The 21,112-nt window shown below is 44.6% G+C and overlaps 1 protein-coding gene across 1 annotated transcript in view; it reads right to left on the reverse strand.

Annotated features, from left to right (window-relative positions):
* Positions 1-21,112, reverse strand: part of supt16h (SPT16 homolog, facilitates chromatin remodeling subunit) — a 59,026-nt gene that overhangs the window by 33,791 nt on the left and 4,123 nt on the right. The window contains exons 3-11 of the mRNA XM_083639805.1: positions 17,573-17,743; positions 12,081-12,233; positions 11,712-11,858; positions 9,098-9,249; positions 3,330-3,502; positions 1,898-1,988; positions 1,686-1,759; positions 1,269-1,381; positions 938-1,003 (exon numbers count right to left, since the gene is read on the reverse strand). Coding sequence (XP_083495931.1) covers positions 938-1,003; positions 1,269-1,381; positions 1,686-1,759; positions 1,898-1,988; positions 3,330-3,502; positions 9,098-9,249; positions 11,712-11,858; positions 12,081-12,233; positions 17,573-17,743 — 1,140 coding nt within the window. The remainder of the gene's footprint in view (positions 1-937; positions 1,004-1,268; positions 1,382-1,685; positions 1,760-1,897; positions 1,989-3,329; positions 3,503-9,097; positions 9,250-11,711; positions 11,859-12,080; positions 12,234-17,572; positions 17,744-21,112) is intronic.

Genomic DNA, 21,112 nt, shown 5'->3' on the forward strand with positions numbered 1-21,112 from the left:
TAGGTGTGAGTCATTTCATGTCAAGTTGAACCATGGTTGGTCACACACACACACACGCACACGCACGCACGCACACACACACACACACAGAGTAAGTGTGAGTCATTTCATGGTTTTAAGCCAAAATTACATAACTGAATTCTGAACACAGATCCATAGATATGAATAATACAAATGAGCAAATACAGTAGTATGAGAAATTACACTGTAAAAAAAGTACAATGCTTAAAAAATATATTGCAGTTTTGCAATAGGTGAAAAGACTACCGTAAATGCAATGAAAGGAGAAACCCAAAGGCAACAAACCTTAGTTTATTTTGTTATTAAAACAATTGATGATTAAAACTAGAACGACCGCAACGCGGACTTATGCCTCCGCCATTAGTTCATTCTTGAGTCCAAATCGCCATTTGAGGCAAATTGGAATAAATTCCGTCAAGGCGCTCCTGTGATGTTGCGTTACAGAGCTTGGAAATTGGGTGTGTGAGAGGTCACAGTGACCTTGAACTTTGACCACCAAAATGTAATCAGTTCATCCCTGAGTCCAAGTCAATGTTTGAGACAATTTTGATTAAATTCCGTCAAGGCATTCCTGAGATATCGCATTAACAAGCTTGAAAATGGCGTTCGAGAGGTCACAGTGACCTTGACCTTTGACCACCAGAATCTAATCAGATCATCCTTGAGTCTAAGTCGATGTTTGAGGCAAATTTGATGAAATTCCGTCAAGGCGGTCCTCAGATATCGCGTTAACAAACATCGTACGGACGGACGTACGGACAACCCGGATCCATAATGCCTTCGGCCTGGCTATCACCGGCGGAGGCATAAAAACAGACAAAGAGATGGATTAGTCATTTGTCTAGGCAAGGCATTAAATAAAATAAAATCTTAAAACTAAAACCTCTCACACAAGATGCCAAGCCAAGACAGTTACCTTGAGGAATATTCCCACATTCTTGATCTTCTTCTTCACTGGTGTGAGTACCGTGGCAGCATCCTCCTGTTACAGAAACACACACATTTCACATTTGTTATTAATGTTTGGGCGTCTGGACCGTACCATTTCTACTCATGCTTGTGGTTTTTTGACTGTTGGACTTTGAAGTGACATTGGATAGGAGCCTGAAATGTAAAATTAGATGGTCTTGTGTTTGAAGGACATAACATTGGCATGTTTCCTTATTTTGACTCAATCTTGTCATTTCAGTTTGAAAATGTCCTGATTGATTGCTGCTCCCATATCAACATGTCAGAGTGTGTCTCACCTCATTGATCTGTACCGTGTCTCCGATGAACAGGGCGTATTTCTTCTGCTCCTCCTTCTTCCCCTCTTTGTTCACCAGGTCAGCAAAACCCAGACTGATACTCAACACCATGCCTGGTAGAGTCACACACATGAACTCTGCTTACAATTCTTCATCTTTATGGATTTATACATTAATTTATGATTCTGCAAAAGCAAATCTTGAAATGTCCCAAGATATTCATTCCTTCATAAAATTGAAATCATCTTCACAACTTTTATGCAAAGGCCTGTTTGCACAGACAACTTCATTTTTTGCATTTTATTTAGTTAAATTTGAATTGAACTTTATCGGCATAATGCAAGAACAGACATCTGAATCAGAATGTTATTTCTAACAATGTCACCAACAAGCCTCTGAATATGATTATGTTCTCACCTTTTTTCAATTTGTACTGGTTTTTGCCGTTCAAAACCAAGGAGCCTTCTCTGAACTCAATCCCCATGGCAAAACTACAAAATGAAGAGATGAGACAAGAGTGCGCAATGTGATTGTGTGCGAGTATAAACAGTAAAGAGTGTGTGTGTGTGTGTGTGTGTGTGTGTGTGTGTGTGTGTGAGTGTGTGTGTGAGTGTGTGTGTGCTTGTTACCCAAGGTTCTTTGTGAGTTTGGGTGCAAGGTCTGCCTTCTCCTTCTTCACATACTCCACAACAGCGTTGTAGGAATCACAGATCTTTACTCCTGTGAATGAGAGAAACTAGTTACACACACAGGTTACACACACACCCTAACCCACACACACACACAGGTTAGACACACCCTAACCCTAACCCACACACACAGGTTACACACACACCCTAACCCTAACCCACACACACAGGTTACACCCTAACCCTATCCCACACACACCCTAACCCACACACAGAGGTTACACACACACACCCTAACCCACACACAGGTTACACCCTAACCCACACACACCCTAACCCACACACACAGGTTACACCCTAACCCTAACCCACACACACCCTAACCCACACCCTAACCCACACAGGTTCAAGATGGTTTAAGAGTATTTGGAAAAGTAATTTGCAAAATCCTCTTATCTTGGTGACATTTGTGGCTAAGCGCTGATTGCTGTGGTGTTCATGCACTATACTTGAGTTTCGGTAGGTGGCGCTCTTTTCTTTCTCTGTTCAGCCATCGCTGCTCATGCCAACTACCCAGTTCTTCTTCTATGTATTCCAATCAAACTGGTGCTGCTACAAAAACTCACTTCTTGCGTTTTTTCCCCAGGGAAAGAGCTGCCTGCCAGACGAGCTGCTTAGAAAGAGCTGCCAGACACCGGCTGCCAGACTAACCTGACTCTGCCAGATGGGGGCGGTATTGTTCAGCGTCAGGTTACTGCCACACACCGGCTGCTTAGAAAGAGCTGCGAGACACTGGCTGCTTAGAATAGCAACTCAACTTTTATGAACAGAGTACGTTCAATCACTGCTGTTGTGTTAAATCAATAAATAAAATAGATTAGCAAAATAAATTTGTATTTATCCAAAAAGTCACTACCTACCATGCTGGCCTCTAGAGGTGCTAGATGTTTGGCCTTTTTCTGGACGCAAACCGTAAACCTTTGTTCACACCATAGGCAGAACTGAAGCCTTGAGGCAGGCTCAAGCTGAACGCATAACCGGTCACACCAGGAGCAGTCTCTTTTCCCCAGCCTCTTGCACGGTGCACATTCAACCCGCCCACAACTCCCATTGAATTCATGTCTGGCAGCTTCAAGCTTCACGCCTGGAAAATAGCACTGAATCCTGAACGGTGGCTTCAGCGTGGCTTCAGCGCGGCGTGAACGGCCACTTAGTCTCTGACGTCATCAAACCATAAGCCTCTGACGTCATCCCTCTGGACAACTTTGGAATGTTTTTAAAAACGTACAAGGCCTTTAAGACAAGTAGGTGAACACACACCCCCGCCCTCTCATCACTCACACACCCCCGCCCACACACACCCTCTCATCTTTGCCATCGCATCATCTACAAAAGCCAACACTGCCCCTGCTGGCGAGGCCCCTGAACACACCGTGTTTGAGCTCTTTGAGAAGCTCCTCTTCCACCTGCAGCAGGAAGTTGTAGTTGTCCTGCATCTCCTGCGGTGGGTCGACCATCAGCGTGCGCACCAGGTTGGAGCAGTAGGACTTGTAGCGGATCCCCATGGCACACGTGATGGCACCGAAGTGCATGTGGTTCTTATCGCTGGTGTAGAGATGGATAAGGTCAGTTACATTTATAATCTCAAAGATTTTCATCTAAATGTCTGTTAAGTCACCATCTATCTATCTGATAGTGAGTGAACACAATGGTGATTGAGTCTATGACCCATTGATGGAAGCCTTTGCATTTTCAGTATTGCAGCATTTATGAACTTGGTGTCTGTGGTGACACAGGGTGGGCGGAGCTAACACAATAGACTCACTCTGTAGGTTACTGTAGGTTCACAGGGTGGGCGGAGCTAACACAATAGACTCACTCTGTAGGTTACTGTAGGTTCACAGGGTGGGTGGAGCTAACACAATAGACTCACTCTGTAGGTTACTGTAGGTTCACAGGGTGGGCGGAGCTAACACAATAGACTCACTCTGTAGGTTACTGTAGGTTCACAGGGTGGGCGGAGCTAACACAATAGACTCACTCTGTAGGTTACTGTAGGTTTACAGGGTGGGCGGAGCTAACACAATAGACTCACTCTGTAGGTTACTGTAGGTTCACAGGGTGGGTGGAGCTAACACAATAGACTCACTGTAGGTTACTGTAGGTTCACAGGGTGGGCGGAGATAACACAATAGACTCACTTTGTAGGTTACTGTAGGTTCACAGGGTGGGCGGAGCTAACACAATAGACTCACTCTGTAGGTTACGGTAGGTTCACAGGGTGGGCGGAGCTAACACAATAGACTCACTCTGTAGGTTACGGTAGGTTCACAGGGTGGGCGGAGCTAACACAATAGACTCACTCTGTAGGTTACTGTAGGTTCACAGGGTGGGTGGAGCTAACACAATAGACTTACTCTGTAGGTTACTGTAGGTCCACAGGGTGGGCGGAGCTAACACAATAGACTTACTCTGTAGGTTACTGTAGGTTCACAGGGTGGGCGGAGCTAACACAACAGACTCACTCTGTAGGTTACTGTAGGTTCCTGACAACTCTTGTGTGAAGTAGGATAACAGCATTACGGGTGGTTACTATGGCTGAACAAACTGAGTAATGTCACACGATAAGACCGTTTGGATCTCACTTAATTACCACTCATCCCCACAGGTGTCACCCAAGAGAACAAAACTGAAATCGTATGGATTATTATAACTTTAACCCTGTAAGACCCGCCGCTGTTGCAGAATTACAACATTTTTATTTGATCTAAAAAAAGGTACCCACCTTATTTTTGAATGCCCCACTGTAAAAAAAAGAATTGTGGGTACAAGGTCCGGAACGTGACTTGAGTAACTAGTTACTTATTTACACTACTTTTGCATTACTTTTACCACCAACAACAGCAGCAGCAGAATGACATCGCCGCCCCGGGAACCATCCCGAAAAAGAATGTCAACCGCCTTGAAGTCAGTGTAAACAATCCAAAATTCTAAATGTTATTCTTTTCCTTTGTTATTGCCATCTGTAGTGGTTATTTGCATAAGAACAGACAGTTTGATTAGGAAATTATTGTATATTTATTTAAATATGTGCTTTGATTTCAAAAAAGAAAAACTAAATTTGTAACTTGAGTTACTTGACAAAGTAACTGGTATAATATTACTGAAATCCTATAAGTAATAAGTTATATTACTGAGTTACTGCTAAAAGTAATATATTACATGTAATATGTTACTCTTGTAATGAGTTACCCCCAACACTGGAAATAAGGTGGATAAATGTTAGGTCATGATGTATCACAACTTCCAGAACTTGGCTGAGAATGAACCACCCTTTGTTTCATTGGACTGGGTTTATCAATTCTAAGTAAGTAATTTTGTTTTGTGATCAGCAAAATGACTAGAACATGTACATATGTTGTTATTGTGAAATACATTCCCCAAATATCATATTATAAATAGTATATTAATATTATTATTTCCATAAAACCTTACAAAAACATGTTTTTTTTGCTAACACTTCATTATCATCTCCAAAGGCCTCCTACAACACCACCTGAAAGGTTTAAAAACATTTTTTTTATGTTTTACTATGTCTGGGTACTACAGGGTTAAATGAATGGTCAAAAGGAAAAATGATGGATCCCGGGAAGATCACATCCGCTACTCTGCACCCAGCGAGAGCCCCAGACGCAGTGAGGACATCCATCTCTACTCGCACCCCCATCGCTCTACTCCCGCTCTCCGGCGATCTCGCTACCGGGAGTGGCGTTGGTGCTCTCACTGAAGCCTGTCGCACCACCATTACTGGCCCGCTCCCCGGAGAGAACCGGATCACGGCTGCAGCTGGGTCTACTGAAACTAGAGAGGGGGACTCCATCTGCCCTCCTATCACTCACCCTGCCGATGCTGACATTCCAAACCCCCCGGTATGTGAAACCATGGTTATCGGTGACTCTATTATACGCCATGTCTCTATAACCAACTGTGAAACTAGATGCTTTCCAGGCGCCAAAGTGGCAGACATTGACAATATGCTACCACGTATGATGCCCAAACTGTCTCAAATCGATGCACTCCCAGAGCCCCCGTCTGTCTCTCGTAACTCTCGTAACGGGACAAGCCCCGTCTTTTATTGTCACACGAACACCACAACACATGCATGCGGCCACAACACACTCATGCGTCTGACGGTGGCCGGTGAAAAGTGTCCTCTGCATTTAACCCATCCAGGCATGTCCTTTCCTCCGGGGCGCAGGCCAGGAGCAGTGGTCGCTTTCTCGTACAGCGCCCGGGGACCAACTTCAGATGTTGTCGTCACTGGTCGGATGACGAAGACGATCTGATCTTCTGCATGTTTTTAGTGGGGGGGTTATATACGGAGGAACCCCCTGGGGGAGCACGGGGAGAACATGCAAACTCCACACAGAGAGAAAGGCCCTTACGACGAGATACCCCACCTGGGCAGTAGGCACTGAAGATATGGGGGGGAACACAACCACAGCGCCCACAGTGTCCCAGGCGAGAATCGAACTCAGGACCTTCTGACTGTGAGGCGACAGCTCTACCACTGAGCCACCGTGCCCCCAGTCTCATACCGATGCGCACCCACCCTCAAGGACAAACTGGTGCGTAGTGACATGGTGCCTAAAACTAAGCAGCATTGGCTGTCAGCCCCTGCAGGCCATTACCAGTGTGGACACTGCAATTATTGTCAACACATGATCAGAAGCAAGCACTTCACAGACACAAGTGGCTTCAGGTACCAGCTAAAGTCTTTCTCAAACTGCAACACCACATATGTTGTTTACAGGTTGGAATGTGGATGTGGTTGCTTCTATGTGGGACACACAAAGCGTAGACTGAGGGACAGATTCACAGAGCATGTTTATGCCATCAGAACAGCCAATGACCAATATCCTATGGCTAAGCATTACCAACAGGCTGGCCACAGCAGCCCCAGTTCTTTAAAAGTGGTGGTTCTAGAAGTGGTCCACTGCTCTCACAGAGGAGGGGACAGGCTCAAACTGCTCCTTCAGAGGGAAACATTTTGGATTTTCAAACTCAATGCCATGGTTTCCCCTGGGTTAAATGAAGAAATTGATTATTCTCCATTTCTGTAATTTTTGTATGGCCATACATTGGTTTTTAATTTTGTTTTTATATTGTTTTTAATCCTATACCTGTATATTTGGTGTTTGATCTTGTATTTTCACACTTTGCTTGGTGTTTTATTGTACATATTGGTGTTTCATGATACATATTCACCTGTATAACCCATGTTGACCACTAGGGTTGTCCATTGACTATGATGTCACTTCCACCCATTGACTATGATGTCACTTCCACTCTTTGTCTTCATAAGTGAAATGTCGGCATAGCCACTTCTAATAAAGGCTTTTTCATTTTTCCACAATAAGAGTGCCTTGGTTCCCCTTTTTTCTTTGACTATAGTAAACTGCCTTGACACCCGCCAGCATTGTGCGGCCCTCTTTGTAGATCTGTCAAAGGCGTTTGATACTGTTGAGTGTTGACCATAACATTCTGTTAAACAAAATGGCCTCCATTGGTCTGGACGACCACTCACTCAAATGGTTCTCAAACTATCTTTGCGGTAGAAAACTATCTATTGTCGTTGACAACATAAGAGCCAGCTCTGTTCACCCTTTACATAAACAATATTTTTTTCCCTATAGAGCATTGTAGCGTACATTTCTATGCGGATGACACAATCCTATATTGTGTCGGGGACACCCCTGCTCAGGCCGCTGAGAGGTTACAAGCCGCATTCAATACTCTACAGCGGTCCTTGTTTGACCTTAAATTGGTCCTAAATTCAAATAAAACAAAATGGATGCTTTTCTCGAGATCTCCTCTTGTCAACGACAGTTTGAGTGTAATTACATTGCAAAATGACCCAATTGAACGTGTTAATTCATATAAATACCTAGGCATCTGGCTAGATGCCAAATTGTCCTTTACCGTGCATATAGATCACCTTGTAAAGAAACTAAGGAGGAAAATTGGTTTCCTGTATAGAAATAGATCTTGTTTTTCATTCTGCACTAGAAGATTGATTGTTCAATCTCTAATATTGTCTGTTTTTGATTATGGAGATATTGTATATACTGTATGCATGCCTCATTAACTGCTTTGAAGTCGCTCGACACTGTATCACAGCGCCCTGCGCTTCATAACAGGTGATTGTTTTCTTGCTCATCATTGTATTTTGTATGAAAAAGTGAGCTGGCTCCTCTCTGACAGCTAGAAGAGAGCAGCACTGCCTCTTATTTATTTACAAAGCCTTGATTGGACAGCTTCCACTGTAACTGTCTGCACTTCTTAATCACATTAACACCAGTTATTGTACACGCTCGCAATCTCACCTCAGGCTGCGTATTCCACGGGTGAGATCCGAACAAGGAAAGACTGCTTTTTCATTTTATGCCCCTAACAAGTGGAATATGCTCCAGGACACTCTGAAGTACATTACGGTACTAACAAGTGGAATATGCTCCAGGACACTCTGAAGCTGGAGAAATGGATCTCTCTGGACTCATTTAGAGTTCTCCTCGAGAGCACATGAGGAATGCACATGTTTTAGCTGATTATCATTTGTTCTTATTGCTCTTATCTTGTCTGTTTGTAAACCCTTGTATACGTTCATTGTAACAGGGCGCTCTTGAAAATGGGAGCTTGCTCTCAAGAGCCTTCCCTGTATAAATAAAGGCAAAAAAAAAAACAGACTTGGGGCATTTCCCCTCGGTTGTACCAATTTTGAGTGAAACATGACACCAGCATCGGGCAGCAGGAACACATCATGATTAGGGATCGATTTAGTCAGTTGCCGGTGTGGGGCGAATTCAGTCGATTCAACAAACTGCTAAATATTTGGTAATGACTGAACATTCACTCTCAATTTCTAATTCATAAGAAAATCTCACATCAAAAAGGTTTAACAATTAGAATTCAAGTTTAAAATTTTAATTATCAATTGACTGAACTGAAAGCAGGTTTGACTGTAAGTTTGTATGAACACGGGCAAAAACATTTACATTTAAAATTGCACTTTTTTCTGTACGTTTAAAAATTCAGTAAATAAGCAACAGCTTTCACATGACCCAAAGGGGATCAAAACACTGCACGTGAATTCAAAAAGATGAGGACTACCCGACGACGCTGAACAAAGACGAGGACTACCTGACGACGCTGAACTTGAGGCTGTAGTTTCCTCCGCTCTGGATGATGGGGGGGTAACACATCTCCACCGTGGACGGGTCGGCACCACCCAGGTACTTCTTCTCCTCGATCGCCTTCTCCACCGACTCTGCCAGCTTACTGTGACGCACCTTCTGTTAGGGGGAGAGAAGGGACGAGAATATTGGGGAGAGGGATTTACACTTGACGGGTTCAATTCAAGCACGCACTAAATCCATTTTGTTCAAGGAAAAAATTATAACCCGTTATTCACTGCAATATTTAAAAAATGCTGATTACCGTAAATTCCGGACTATAAGACGCACCGGTGTATAAGCCGCGGGACCAAAATTGACTATTTTTTTCTTCTATAAGCCGCACCGGACTATAAGCCGCGGGTGTTTTGATGTTTAATTACCATATGAAAGGGTTCGTGCACAGAGAGGAATGTCGGGAAAGCGATGGCTGTTTGGGGAAGCTCCCATTTATTAACATTTCAACAAAACAAAACAAAAGTCAGGTCACTAATCCCCAGACAAAATCACACAACAATAGGCTATATGTGCAGCAAACCTGTAACCAGAGAAGTCAAGTCACTAATGCTCGTCTTCCTCTTCTTCCTGCGTACTGAAACCACCAAAGTCCTCATCTTCAGTGTCGGAAACGAACAGGTTCAGGGTGGCTTCGTCAACCACTCTCCTCTCTCCTTCATTGTCACTCAAAACCAACGAACTCCTCTTCATCTATAGCTGTGTTTCCATTACAGTTTTTCGCAAAAGAATTGCGATATTTCTACAACTTCGACAATGTACAATTGCGACTTGTAGGCGTTTCCATTGAAGTTGCGTTTGAGTGATTCCCCGTTGCAGCAGCTGCCACAGTGATTACGCACGGGGATCTGCCCCATATCCCGTCCCCTGCATGCTCAAATCCAACCAATGGTCAATGGAAATCCCAACATGAAGTTACAATGCATATAAACGAGCCTGATTATCAATTCAAAAGAAAATGAGTCGCAAAATGTTGCTGGCTGCGTGAATGCAGTCAGCGCGACAGGCAGAGGAAAAAAGGTAGCCTAATAGCCTACAACTGGTCCGATTTAGAGATGGAGGGGGGAAAAGGCTGATTTGGTTCTATAATTGCACCTGAAACGTGTGCAATGTATTAGCCTACTCACAGTCACTGTATTCACTTCAGACAGCACCACCGCACCAGTGTGTGCTTTTCATCCTCTCATCTCGCCGCTGTGCCAAATGCGCGCACACAGGCAGCCTGCTGTCACCATGGACCGATTTCTGCCATTAAACATTATCTAATTTGCCCGGCTACGCTTTTGCACAACACTCGTCTTTCTGCTAGGTAGCGTTGCTTCAAAGTTTTCCACTTGCTGCGGAGGTTTTGACACGGCTATCGAACCTTACTTACCAAACTTATTTTCCGCTCCTTTTCCAAGGGATAATATGGGTCACATGACGTGCAAATGCGAAAAATGTGTTTCCATTACACTTTTGCGATAAACTGCTATATCGACACGTCTGAAAAACCACCTCATGATCATCTACTGCTCGTTCTCATGCTGTCGAGAACGAGCAAAGCTTTTTTTTGGTGAAAGAATCCTCCAGGGCGCTTCTTGTTAACAGTCCGAGTGAGTGGCAGGTCGAACGTCAAAGGCACTTCATCCATATTTATGATCTGCTCCGGTTCGATGGAATATTCCTTGATCTTCCTTTGTGTGAATTCGCCGAAGTTTGTGATTTTCTCCTGGTAGTCGGGGGAGGGAGTTGATGGGCTTGTGGCCGTTTGCTTACCGTAATTACCATATGTAAGTGGTCACGCACAGAGGGGATTGTCGGGAAAGAGATGGCTGTTTGAGGAAGCTCCCATTTACCGTATTACCGTAACATTTCAACAAAACAACATAACACAACACCACCGTTGTTTATTTTTACAGTGCACACAGTGTCCGCGGTGTGGTGAAAAGAGGGCAAGAGAGGAAATTAAAACAGAAGTGGATTTATAGTTAGAAAGAGTGCTAAAAAAGAGAGATTTTTTTTTTTTTTCTGAAAAAATCCATAGATAAGACGCACCGTTATATAAGCCGCAGGGGCCAAAAAACGGGAAAAAAGCCGCGGCTTATAGTCCGGAATTTACGGTATATCAAATGTGTTGCCATTTGTAAGCACAGGTAATATCAATTATAATCCATTGCGTCAGCGGTAATTCTGTGATATTAGGCAGTGCATTTTTTAAATGGCTGACATCTCATTTTGTAATATCAATGTATTGCACCTTGCTGGAAGCAAAGCGATGCAGGTTTAGAGGCGACATAAGAACCCCCCCCCCCCCCTTCCAATTAACTATTTGATGCCTTCGTTTATTATCCACACAAGCTGGAGGATTGGTTGTTATTTCAGGTATGTGCACTGCCTCTCTGAATTCTTACTAAAAGCCACTGAATTATTTCCCATCAATATTCAAAGCCAACCCAATTCACGCACAAATTTCTAGTATTGATTAATTAAATTTAAGATACAGAATTGTGAGGCAAAATATCATCTCCCAGCAGTTCCAACAACCTGTGCTGGCTGAACCCTCATCCAGTGTTCTGCCCCCTCACCTCGTCCGCGTCCACGATCTCCATGACTCGCTCCTTGAAGAACTTTGAGTAGACCTCGCTGGTGACGGTCGCGGCCTTCTTCATCAGCGCCAGCTCCCCGTCCTCCTTCACCGCCATCGTGTAGGCGACCACCGCACTGATGTCCACCTGGGGAGGGGAGGAGATGAGCAATAAAGCACGATTCTTCATGATTCTTCAACCTCCGACATTCTCCAGGTTTTATGAATTAATGCACAATCATCATCATCATCATCATGTGAATTAGAGCTGTGTTAGAGTGATCGACACATCAAATCGATTACCATATTAATTGTTAGTTGTAGACCATGTCAACTGCAGGGTTAATTGACATTCTGAATTGCATCTTACCTTCTCCAGCCCGTCGGCAGTGATGGTGTCGTTCCAGCTCTTCATGTACTCCCCGGGGAACTTGTCCTTGCTGAAGACTCCCACCGTCTTCCCCTCCTTGCTGCCTCTGATGGCCTCAATCATCTTGTCGAAGTTGGCCTTGTTGCTTTCGTTCTGAGAGAAAGGTGACAAGAGACGACATCTTTCACGAGTCCAAGTCGCTCTATTGGATGTTTAAAACAAACGCACAGAAATGCATCTTGGCAGTAACACAGTACACAATACAGTTATACATATCACACTAGGGTTGTGCGATGTCAGTAAATGATCCATCGTGATTATTCCACAGTGAACCATCGTGATCCACGATGGCATCGTCATTGGCGGGGGTGGGGGGAATAATTAATCATTTATTAAGTCGCTGCGGTGCGGTAATGCCATTCATTGCAATGCGTTCATTAACAACTGGACAGCTGAGCTCTTCACGGAGACCAGCGGGCTTCGATAGGCTACTATTAGCCTCTGTGCTAACAGCACAGAGCCAGGCGACTGAATGAAGCAGTGGCTCTCACTACCAGCAATTTGAATGGCGCAAATAACAAAACGTTAACGTTACAGGTCCTCACCAACAACGTGTGTGTGTTGAATGTAACTAGCTGGCAGTAAACTGACTGAATTACTGGCTGATATAACGTTCGATTCGCGTGGGCTTTTGAACCTAATGAGAGCGATTTGACGAGAGGAGAGTTGAGAGAACTAGAACGACCGCAACGCGGACTTATGCCTCCGCCATTAGTTAATTCTTGAGTCCAAATCGCCATTTGAGGCAAATTGGAAGAAATTACGTCAAGGCGCTTCTGTGATGTTGCGTTACAGAGCTTGGAAATTGGGTGTGTGAGAGGTCAGTGACCTTGACCTTTGACCTTTGACCACCAAAATGTAATCAGTTCATCCTTGAGTCCAAGTCGATGTTTGAGACAAGTTTGATTAAATTGCGTCAAGGCATTCCTGAGATATCGCGTTAACAAGCTTGAAAATGGCGTTTGAGAGCTCACCTTGACCTTTGACCTTTGACCACCAAAATCTAATCAGATCATCCTTGAGTCTAAGGCGATGTTTGAGGGAAATTTGATGAAATTCCGTCAAGGCATTCGTGAGATATCGCGTTAACAAGCTGGAAAATGGCGTTTGAGAGGTCACAGTGACCTTGACCTTTGACCACCAAAATGTATTTACGGTAGTTCATCCTTGAGTCCAAGTCGATGTTTGAGACAAGTTTGATTAAATTGCGTCAAGGCATTCCTGAGATATTGCGTTAACAAGCTTGAAAATGGCGTTTGAGAGCTCACCTTGACCTTTGACCACCAAAATCTAATCAGATCATCCTTGAGTCTAAGTCGATGTTTGAGGCAAATTTGATGAAATTCCGTCCAGGCGTTCCTCAGATATCGTGTTAACAAGCTGGAAAATGGCGTTTGAGAGGTCACAGTGACCTTGACCTCTGACCACCAAAATGTAATCAGTTCATCCTGATTTGAGTCCAAGTCAATGTTTGAGACAAGTTTGATTAAATTCCGTAAAGGCATTCCTGAGATATCGCGTGAACAAGCTTGAAAATGGCGTTTGAGAGGTCACAGTGACCTTGACCTTTGACCACCAAAATCTAATCAGATCATCCTTGAGTGTAAGTCGATGTTTGAGGCAAATTTGATGAAATTCCGTCCAGGCGTTCCTCAGATATCGCGTTAACAAGCTGGAAAATGGCGTTTGAGAGCTCACCTTGACCTTTGACCACCAAAATCTAATCAGATCATCCTTGAGTCTAAGTCGATGTTTGAGGCAAATTTGATGAAATTCCGTCCAGGCGTTCCTCAGATATCGTGTTAACAAGCTGGAAAATGGCGTTTGAGAGGTCACAGTGACCTTGACCTCTGACCACCAAAATGTAATCAGTTCATCCTGATTTGAGTCCAAGTCAATGTTTGAGACAAGTTTGATTAAATTCCGTAAAGGCATTCCTGAGATATCGCGTGAACAAGCTTGAAAATGGCGTTTGAGAGGTCAGTGACCTTGACCTTTGACCTTTGACCACCAAAATCTAATCAGATCATCCTTGAGTGTAAGTCGATGTTTGAGGCAAATTTGATGAAATTCCGTCCAGGCGTTCCTCAGATATCGCGTTAACAAGCTGGAAAATGGCGTTTGAGAGGTCACAGTGACCTTGACCTTTGACCACCAAAATGTAATCAGTTCATCCTTGAGTCCAAGTCAATGTTAAGTTTGATTAAATTCCGTAAAGGCATTCCTGAGATATCGCGTTAACAAGCTTGAAAATGGCGTTTGAGAGGTCACAGTGACCTTGACCTTTGACCGTTGACCACCAAAATCTAATCAGATCATCCTTGAGTGTAAGTCAATGTTTGAGGCAAATTTGATGAAATTCCGTCCAGGCGTTCCTCAGATATCGCGTTAACAAGCTGGAAAATGGCGTTTGAGAGGTCACAGTGACCTTGACCTTTGACCACCAAAATGTAATCAGTTCATCCTTGAGTCCAAGTCAATGTTTGAGACAAGTTTGATTAAATTCCGTAAAGGCATTCCTGAGATATCGCGTTAACAAGCCTGAAAATGGCGTTTGAGAGGTCACAGTGACCTTGACCTTTGACCTTTGACCACCAAAATCTAATCAGATCATCCTTGAGTCTAATGCCTACCCCACACTACAGGATTTTCAAATCCTTGAAGATTATAAAAATCTTGAGAGCCCACACACTACAGGACAGAGAGAGCCGATTTTTTTACATTTCAATCTTGGGACACACACACAATCGCGTCTGTTCAAACGCAACCCCACACACTAGAAGATTATGCCGAAGATTCACCTTGGAAGCAGGGCTCGACGTTAACTTTTAAAATGCCTATTCAGTGTGCGCACCGGGTGTAGTAGTAGTAATAATGATAATAATAATAATAATAATACATTTGTGTCATTTCGTTTTCTAAACAAATCTTATTTTTTGTTTTTATAATGCATTTGCACTGAAAGGATTTGTTTAACTAATATTTGCGCGGACAGCCGCGTCCATTCGGGGTGTAGGCCTACTGTGCACGGCCAGGCGAAAACCGTCTGCACAGGTGCCTTGTGGAGGGGGCGTCTGCTGATTTGACTCACTTTTCCGTGCGGACACTCGCCGATGCGTGAAGCATATGAGACCTAAGCGCTTGTTGTAGGCTACATGCTTTGCAGTATAGCATTAGTTTTCCGTCCCGTTCAAAGACGCACGGGTATTTCACCTCGATGACAATTTCCTCGTTCTTTGTTTCTGTGCGGGGCTGCGGGCGGCGGACGCGGACCAGATTATTTTGCGAAAAACTGTAATGGAAACGCAGCTACTACTGGCTCTCTGCTCAAGATGCAATCGCCTGTCGGGTTGTAAATATCTAACATGTTAGATATGCCCGATTCACAATCGGGAAGAGGCAGTCTTCCCGATTGTGAATCTTTGAACCCCACACACTACAGGATCTTTTGGGAAGATTATCTGTCCGACGCGCCTCAAATCGGGAGCACCCCCGAGAAAATCGGGAGGGGGGAATCTTGGCCATAATCTTGCAAATTATCCTGTAGTGTGGGGTAGGCATAAGTCGATGTTTGAGGCAAATTTGATGAAATTCCGTCCAGGCGTTCCTCAGATATCGCGTTAACAAACATCGTACGGACGGACGGCCGTACGGACGGACAACCCGGATCCATAATGCCTTCGGCCTGGCTATCGCCGGCGGAGGCATAAAAACACAGCTGCTGCTGTAGCCTCAACGCGAGACTGATCAGTCATTCAGACTGATGAGACTCGCGTTGAGGCTGCTGCTGTGAGCGACTTCAACTTTCACTTTGGAAACAGGCGAGTTAAATTCACAGTTGAAGACTTGTACTCACTTTGGGTTGAAAACAGGAAAGAACGTGAAGTTTCTTCTTTGTCTTAAAAGTGTTCGCAACAAAATAACTGACTTCTCATGCGTGGGGGAGGCCCCGGCGACATTAAGCAAGCGCTCCCAGTGCAGAGAAGCAGTAGAGCGGAGGAGGGGGAGGGGAGGCTTCTCTGAGTCTGAACTGGGCGCGCTCGTTTAATGCCGCCGGCACGTCCCCCGCGCGCCACGGTGAGTGGACTTGGTATTTTTTTATTATTAAAACGACACAAATTTATTTCGAACAGATAATTAATCACGATGATCCGATGTAGAAGGCTCAGAGGTTGATGGGGGATCGGCCAATCACGATGGTCGATGCAATCGTCCATCGTGCCAACCCTACAGTACACACTGACGCACATGTTTTTACTCCAATGCTTTTGGATTTTTGTGTTTGTATTTTACGTGTTTGGACCCCAGGAAGAGTAGTCTCACCTCACCTTTGGTGTAGACTAATGGGGATCCACAATAAACAATTAAATAAACATGGTGAAGGACAACAAGTCCTTACATATAGAGCAAGACATACAATAAACTGTATATAATTACTAATAAAAGATAGCAGAAAGGCATATGCAGATTTCCAAGTTGTGGGAGTAGCAGATTTAAAACCCTATTCCTACAGCATTAATTCATAGTTAATATTGCATTCACTTTATTCCAATAACCATATAAACCAGATCTTATTGGCCACAAATAATACTGTATATTCTAGGGCTGCACAATTTATGACTAAAAAAATTATAATCCTGATTATTTTACAAAATGTAAACAATGATTTGTCATGATGACAGCACACCAATAAAATCAGTCAAAAGATGGACGAATAAAAAAGATAAAATAGGATAAAGATAAAGTGCAGCGGCGCCAGTGTGAGCAGAACGTGTCAAAGCGCACTTGACTCTGGGGACTCCTGAAGGGAGGCATTTGACTCTTTCTGAGTCAAATGCCTCAAAAAGAGGATGGTTTTGGATCACATTGATTTTATGTCAATTGATTTTTGATTGATTTTATGTCAGTTTTTGCAGTAATGAAATGTTTCCAAATGGCCAAGAAGGCCAATAATCTGCAGTTACCAATAGTGGAAATTTAAATTGTGATATAAGATTATATACACTTTATTCTGCAGCCCTAGTGTGTATAGTGTTGGTGGATTGTCATGACATGTGGATGGTGCATTTCAACTGTCAACTTAGCTAGTTTATGCGCACCCAAAATAAGGAATGGACTGCATTTAATGAGTGGCTGGATACAAAAGCGATGAAGAGAAAGAAACAAGATGGGATATGAGATCTGCACTCTGGACTTTCTGCTCCCAGGGTGTTCGGTTCAGCAACACGTCACCCAGGCCGCCTGACGAAGACGAGCTGGTGTCAAAATCTAGCTGATGAACAACTGAGGGAGACATTCAATCTTACTTACCTTAACCTGAGTGCAAACGAGATTTCTCCATGGGACAATACCATCTACCATGACCAAACAGAGGAATTTGTGTTCATTTGAAGGCATTCAAATGTGTGCTTCAGTATCTTCACATCACGTACCTTTTCTCTGGTGAGCAGGGTGATGGGAGGGACGCCGTTGGCATTCTCGTTGCCTTTGGTGTTTGCCACCTGTTTGAGGAACTCCACCTTCTTCTTGCTGGCCAGGAAGATGATCTTGGTGTCACAGAACACCATGATAGTGTCTGTCAACTCGTATCCAAATAGCCAGGTCTGAGGAGAATTCACAAGATAAGACAAAAAAGATGTGTTAATGTAATTACCTGATTAAACACGATTTCAGACGGACAAGCCCGTCTTTATTGTCACACGATTACACACATCAACACATGCACGGACGGCCACAACACACACATGCTGACGGTGGCCGGTGAAATTTGTCCTCTGCATTTAACCCATCCTGGCTTGTCCTTTCCTCCGGGGGGCAGGCCAGGAGCAGTGGTCGCTTTCTCGTACAGCGCCCGGGGACCGACTTCGGATGTTGTCGTCACTGGTCGGATGACGATGACGATCTGATCTTCTGCATGTTTTTGATGGGGGGGGGTTATATACGGAGTAGGGCTGTCACTTTTCATTCGAAATTCGAATGCAACTTCGAATGTGGGGGGAGGGGTTCGTTTTCGAAATGTAATTTGAATGTTCGATTTTTTTTTTTTTTTTTTTTTTTTTTATGAACCAAAATTAACCAACTGCTGCTTGCTGGTAATGTTAATCCCATGTCAGAAAAAGTCTCCAGATTTGTCGCGTTAGTCTCTTCTGAGAAAGATTGTCTCCAGGGTCTGAAAAGTTGTCTCGAGTTGGATGCAGCCAAGTTTGTGAGGCAGTGTTGTGACTGTGAGCGTCCAAGCTAACACGTCGGGCTGATGCCCGGTGGCCTGCAGTGGGTTGCACCAGCTGTGCGTAAGTTGAAACGTAAGCTAGTTTGAACGTAAAGTCTCACTAAGTCCGAGTTTACGCACTACTAAAAATATTTGGGTTGCACCAAGTGAAATAGTTACAACGTAGGCATAAGTTAGAACTTAAAATTTACACCTACGTCTTACTAGGTGTAAAGTCCTCCGTAAAATAGCAGTCGGCACGGATTGCAACTTGGCACCGTGGCGCATCGTTGTTTTGCGTCCGCAACGCGCTCTCCGTGATAAATTACACCCTTTGATATTTATGACTCACGCTTTTGTTTCCCACAAGCTGCAGCACTGCATACAAATTAAAATAACCGCAACAATTTAGTGAGGCAGGATGGTGGTATAGCCTACAATACTGATGAAGAGCTCACAGATAAACGTTAACAGTAATATGAACCTAAACGAACGTTACTCAATAACGTTCTCATTTGATTAGTGTTGATGAAATATGAAAGCACTAATTTGCGGTGGGCAACATGTCCTGTTTTCACTCCACTTAAACAACCGTAAATAAACACCGTTTCCACCGTGCTTTTCACTGATTGGTCACAGATACTGTACACGTCATTGTCTGCGACACTATTTTGGTTAGTATGGACTTTAGGGTCTACTAGTTAAGATGTACCTTACGTCTCCGTGGTGCAACCAAACAAAGACACAACTTTAGTGTCAAACTAACTAGTTTGAACGTAGCAGTTAGTGTGGACTTTACACCCTAACTTAAGACAGAACTTACGTTCAGCTGGTGCAACAGGCTGCTGGACTGAAAAAAAAAAAAAAAAAATTTTTTTTTTTAATTAACCAAAAAACTTCGAATATATTCGAACGAATTTCGGGCAATTAAAGTTCGTTCGAATTTTATTTTGGGGAAAAAGTGACAGCCCTAATACGGAGGAACCCCCCTGGGGGAGCACGGGGAGAACATGCAAACTCCACACAGACAGAAAGGCCCTTACGACGAGATACCCCACCTGGGCAGTAGGCACTGAAGATATGGGGGGGAACACAACCACAGCGCCCGCAGTGTCCCAGGCGAGAATCGAACTCAGGACCTTCTGACTGCGAGGCAACAGCTCTACCACTGAGCCACCGTGCCCCCCTGTTTTAGTTTGAGAACTAAAACAGAAATATGAGCCTGTGATTCAGATCAGGGTGATCTCCTGCATCTGGGTGTATAGTAGAACATAGGAATCTAACATCAACGTATGGCCACAGAGTCAGGTTTATGAATGAGACAGAGAAGGAGTGACTTGCCTTTACACATATCTACTAGGCTTGCTGTGGTAGTAGGTGTTACCAGTGTTACACGGTGGTGAGGCATACACCGATTACATAACATGCCCACCGGTAACACCGGTCAACTCCGCCCGCTCGTGACAGTTTCAGCATGCGCTCAGCTGCGCTGGTGTATATTACAAGCGCTCCCTCCGTCCTATCCTGGCTTTCTGAGTTCATCATATCTCTCTGGTTAGACAGACCAGCAAGTAATGTTAGTTGTACATGTTGTGAACACAATCCCCCTCATACACATGTAGGTAAGACCCTTATCTAAGCCTGTGTGTATACTCTTGCCACTGCCATCTCTGGAAATGTGGTTTTAACAGAGCTAAATCTCCGCTAGCATTGATGCTAATAGGTTAGCTAAATCCCCGCTAACATTAATGGTAAAAAGTTAGCATTGATGACTTAGCTGTGATAAAGGCACATGCTGATGCTACTCAGCTGTCATCATTGCCTGTCCACGCCGTGGCATCATGTCCACGCCGTGGCATCATGTCCACGCCGTGGCATCATGTCCACGCCGTGGCATCATGTCCACGCCGTGGCATCATGTCCACGCCGTGGCATCATCATGTCCACACCGTGGCATCATGTCCACACCGTGGCATCATGTCCACACCGTGGTATCATGTCCACACCGTGGCATCATGTCCACACCGTGGCATCATCATGTCCACACCGTGGCATCATGTACACACCGTGGCATCATGTCCACACCGTGGTATCATGTCCACACCGTGGCATCATCATGTCCACACCGTGGCATCATGTCCACACCGTGGCATCATGTACACACCGTGGCATCATGTCCACACCGTGGCATCATCATGTCCACACCGTGGCATCATGTCCACACCGTGGCATCATCATGTCCACACCGTGGCATCATGTCCACACCGTGGCATCATGTACACACCGTGGCATCATGTCCACACCGTGGCATCATGTCCACACCGTGGCATCATCATGTCCACACCGTGGCATCATGTACACACCGTGGCATCATGTCCACGCCGTGGCATCATGTCCACGCCGTGGCATCATGTCCACGCCGTGGCATCATGTCCACACCGTGGCATCATGTCCACACCGTGGTATCATGTCCACACCGTGGCATCATGTCCACACCGTGGCATCATCATGTCCACACCGTGGCATCATGTACACACCGTGGCATCATCATGTCCACACCGTGGCATCATGTCCACACCGTGGCATCATCATGTCCACACCGTGGCATCATGTCCACACCGTGGCATCATGTACACACCGTGGCATCATGTCCACGCCGTGGCATCATGTCCACGCCGTGGCATCATGTCCACACCGTGGCATCATGTACACACCGTGGCATCATGTCCACGCCGTGGCATCATGTCCACACCGTGGCATCATG

The sequence above is a fragment of the Poromitra crassiceps genome (assembly GCF_964638095.1).
Source record: "Poromitra crassiceps genome assembly, chromosome: 7".
In the NCBI taxonomy this organism is placed as follows: Eukaryota; Metazoa; Chordata; class Actinopteri; order Beryciformes; family Melamphaidae; genus Poromitra; species Poromitra crassiceps.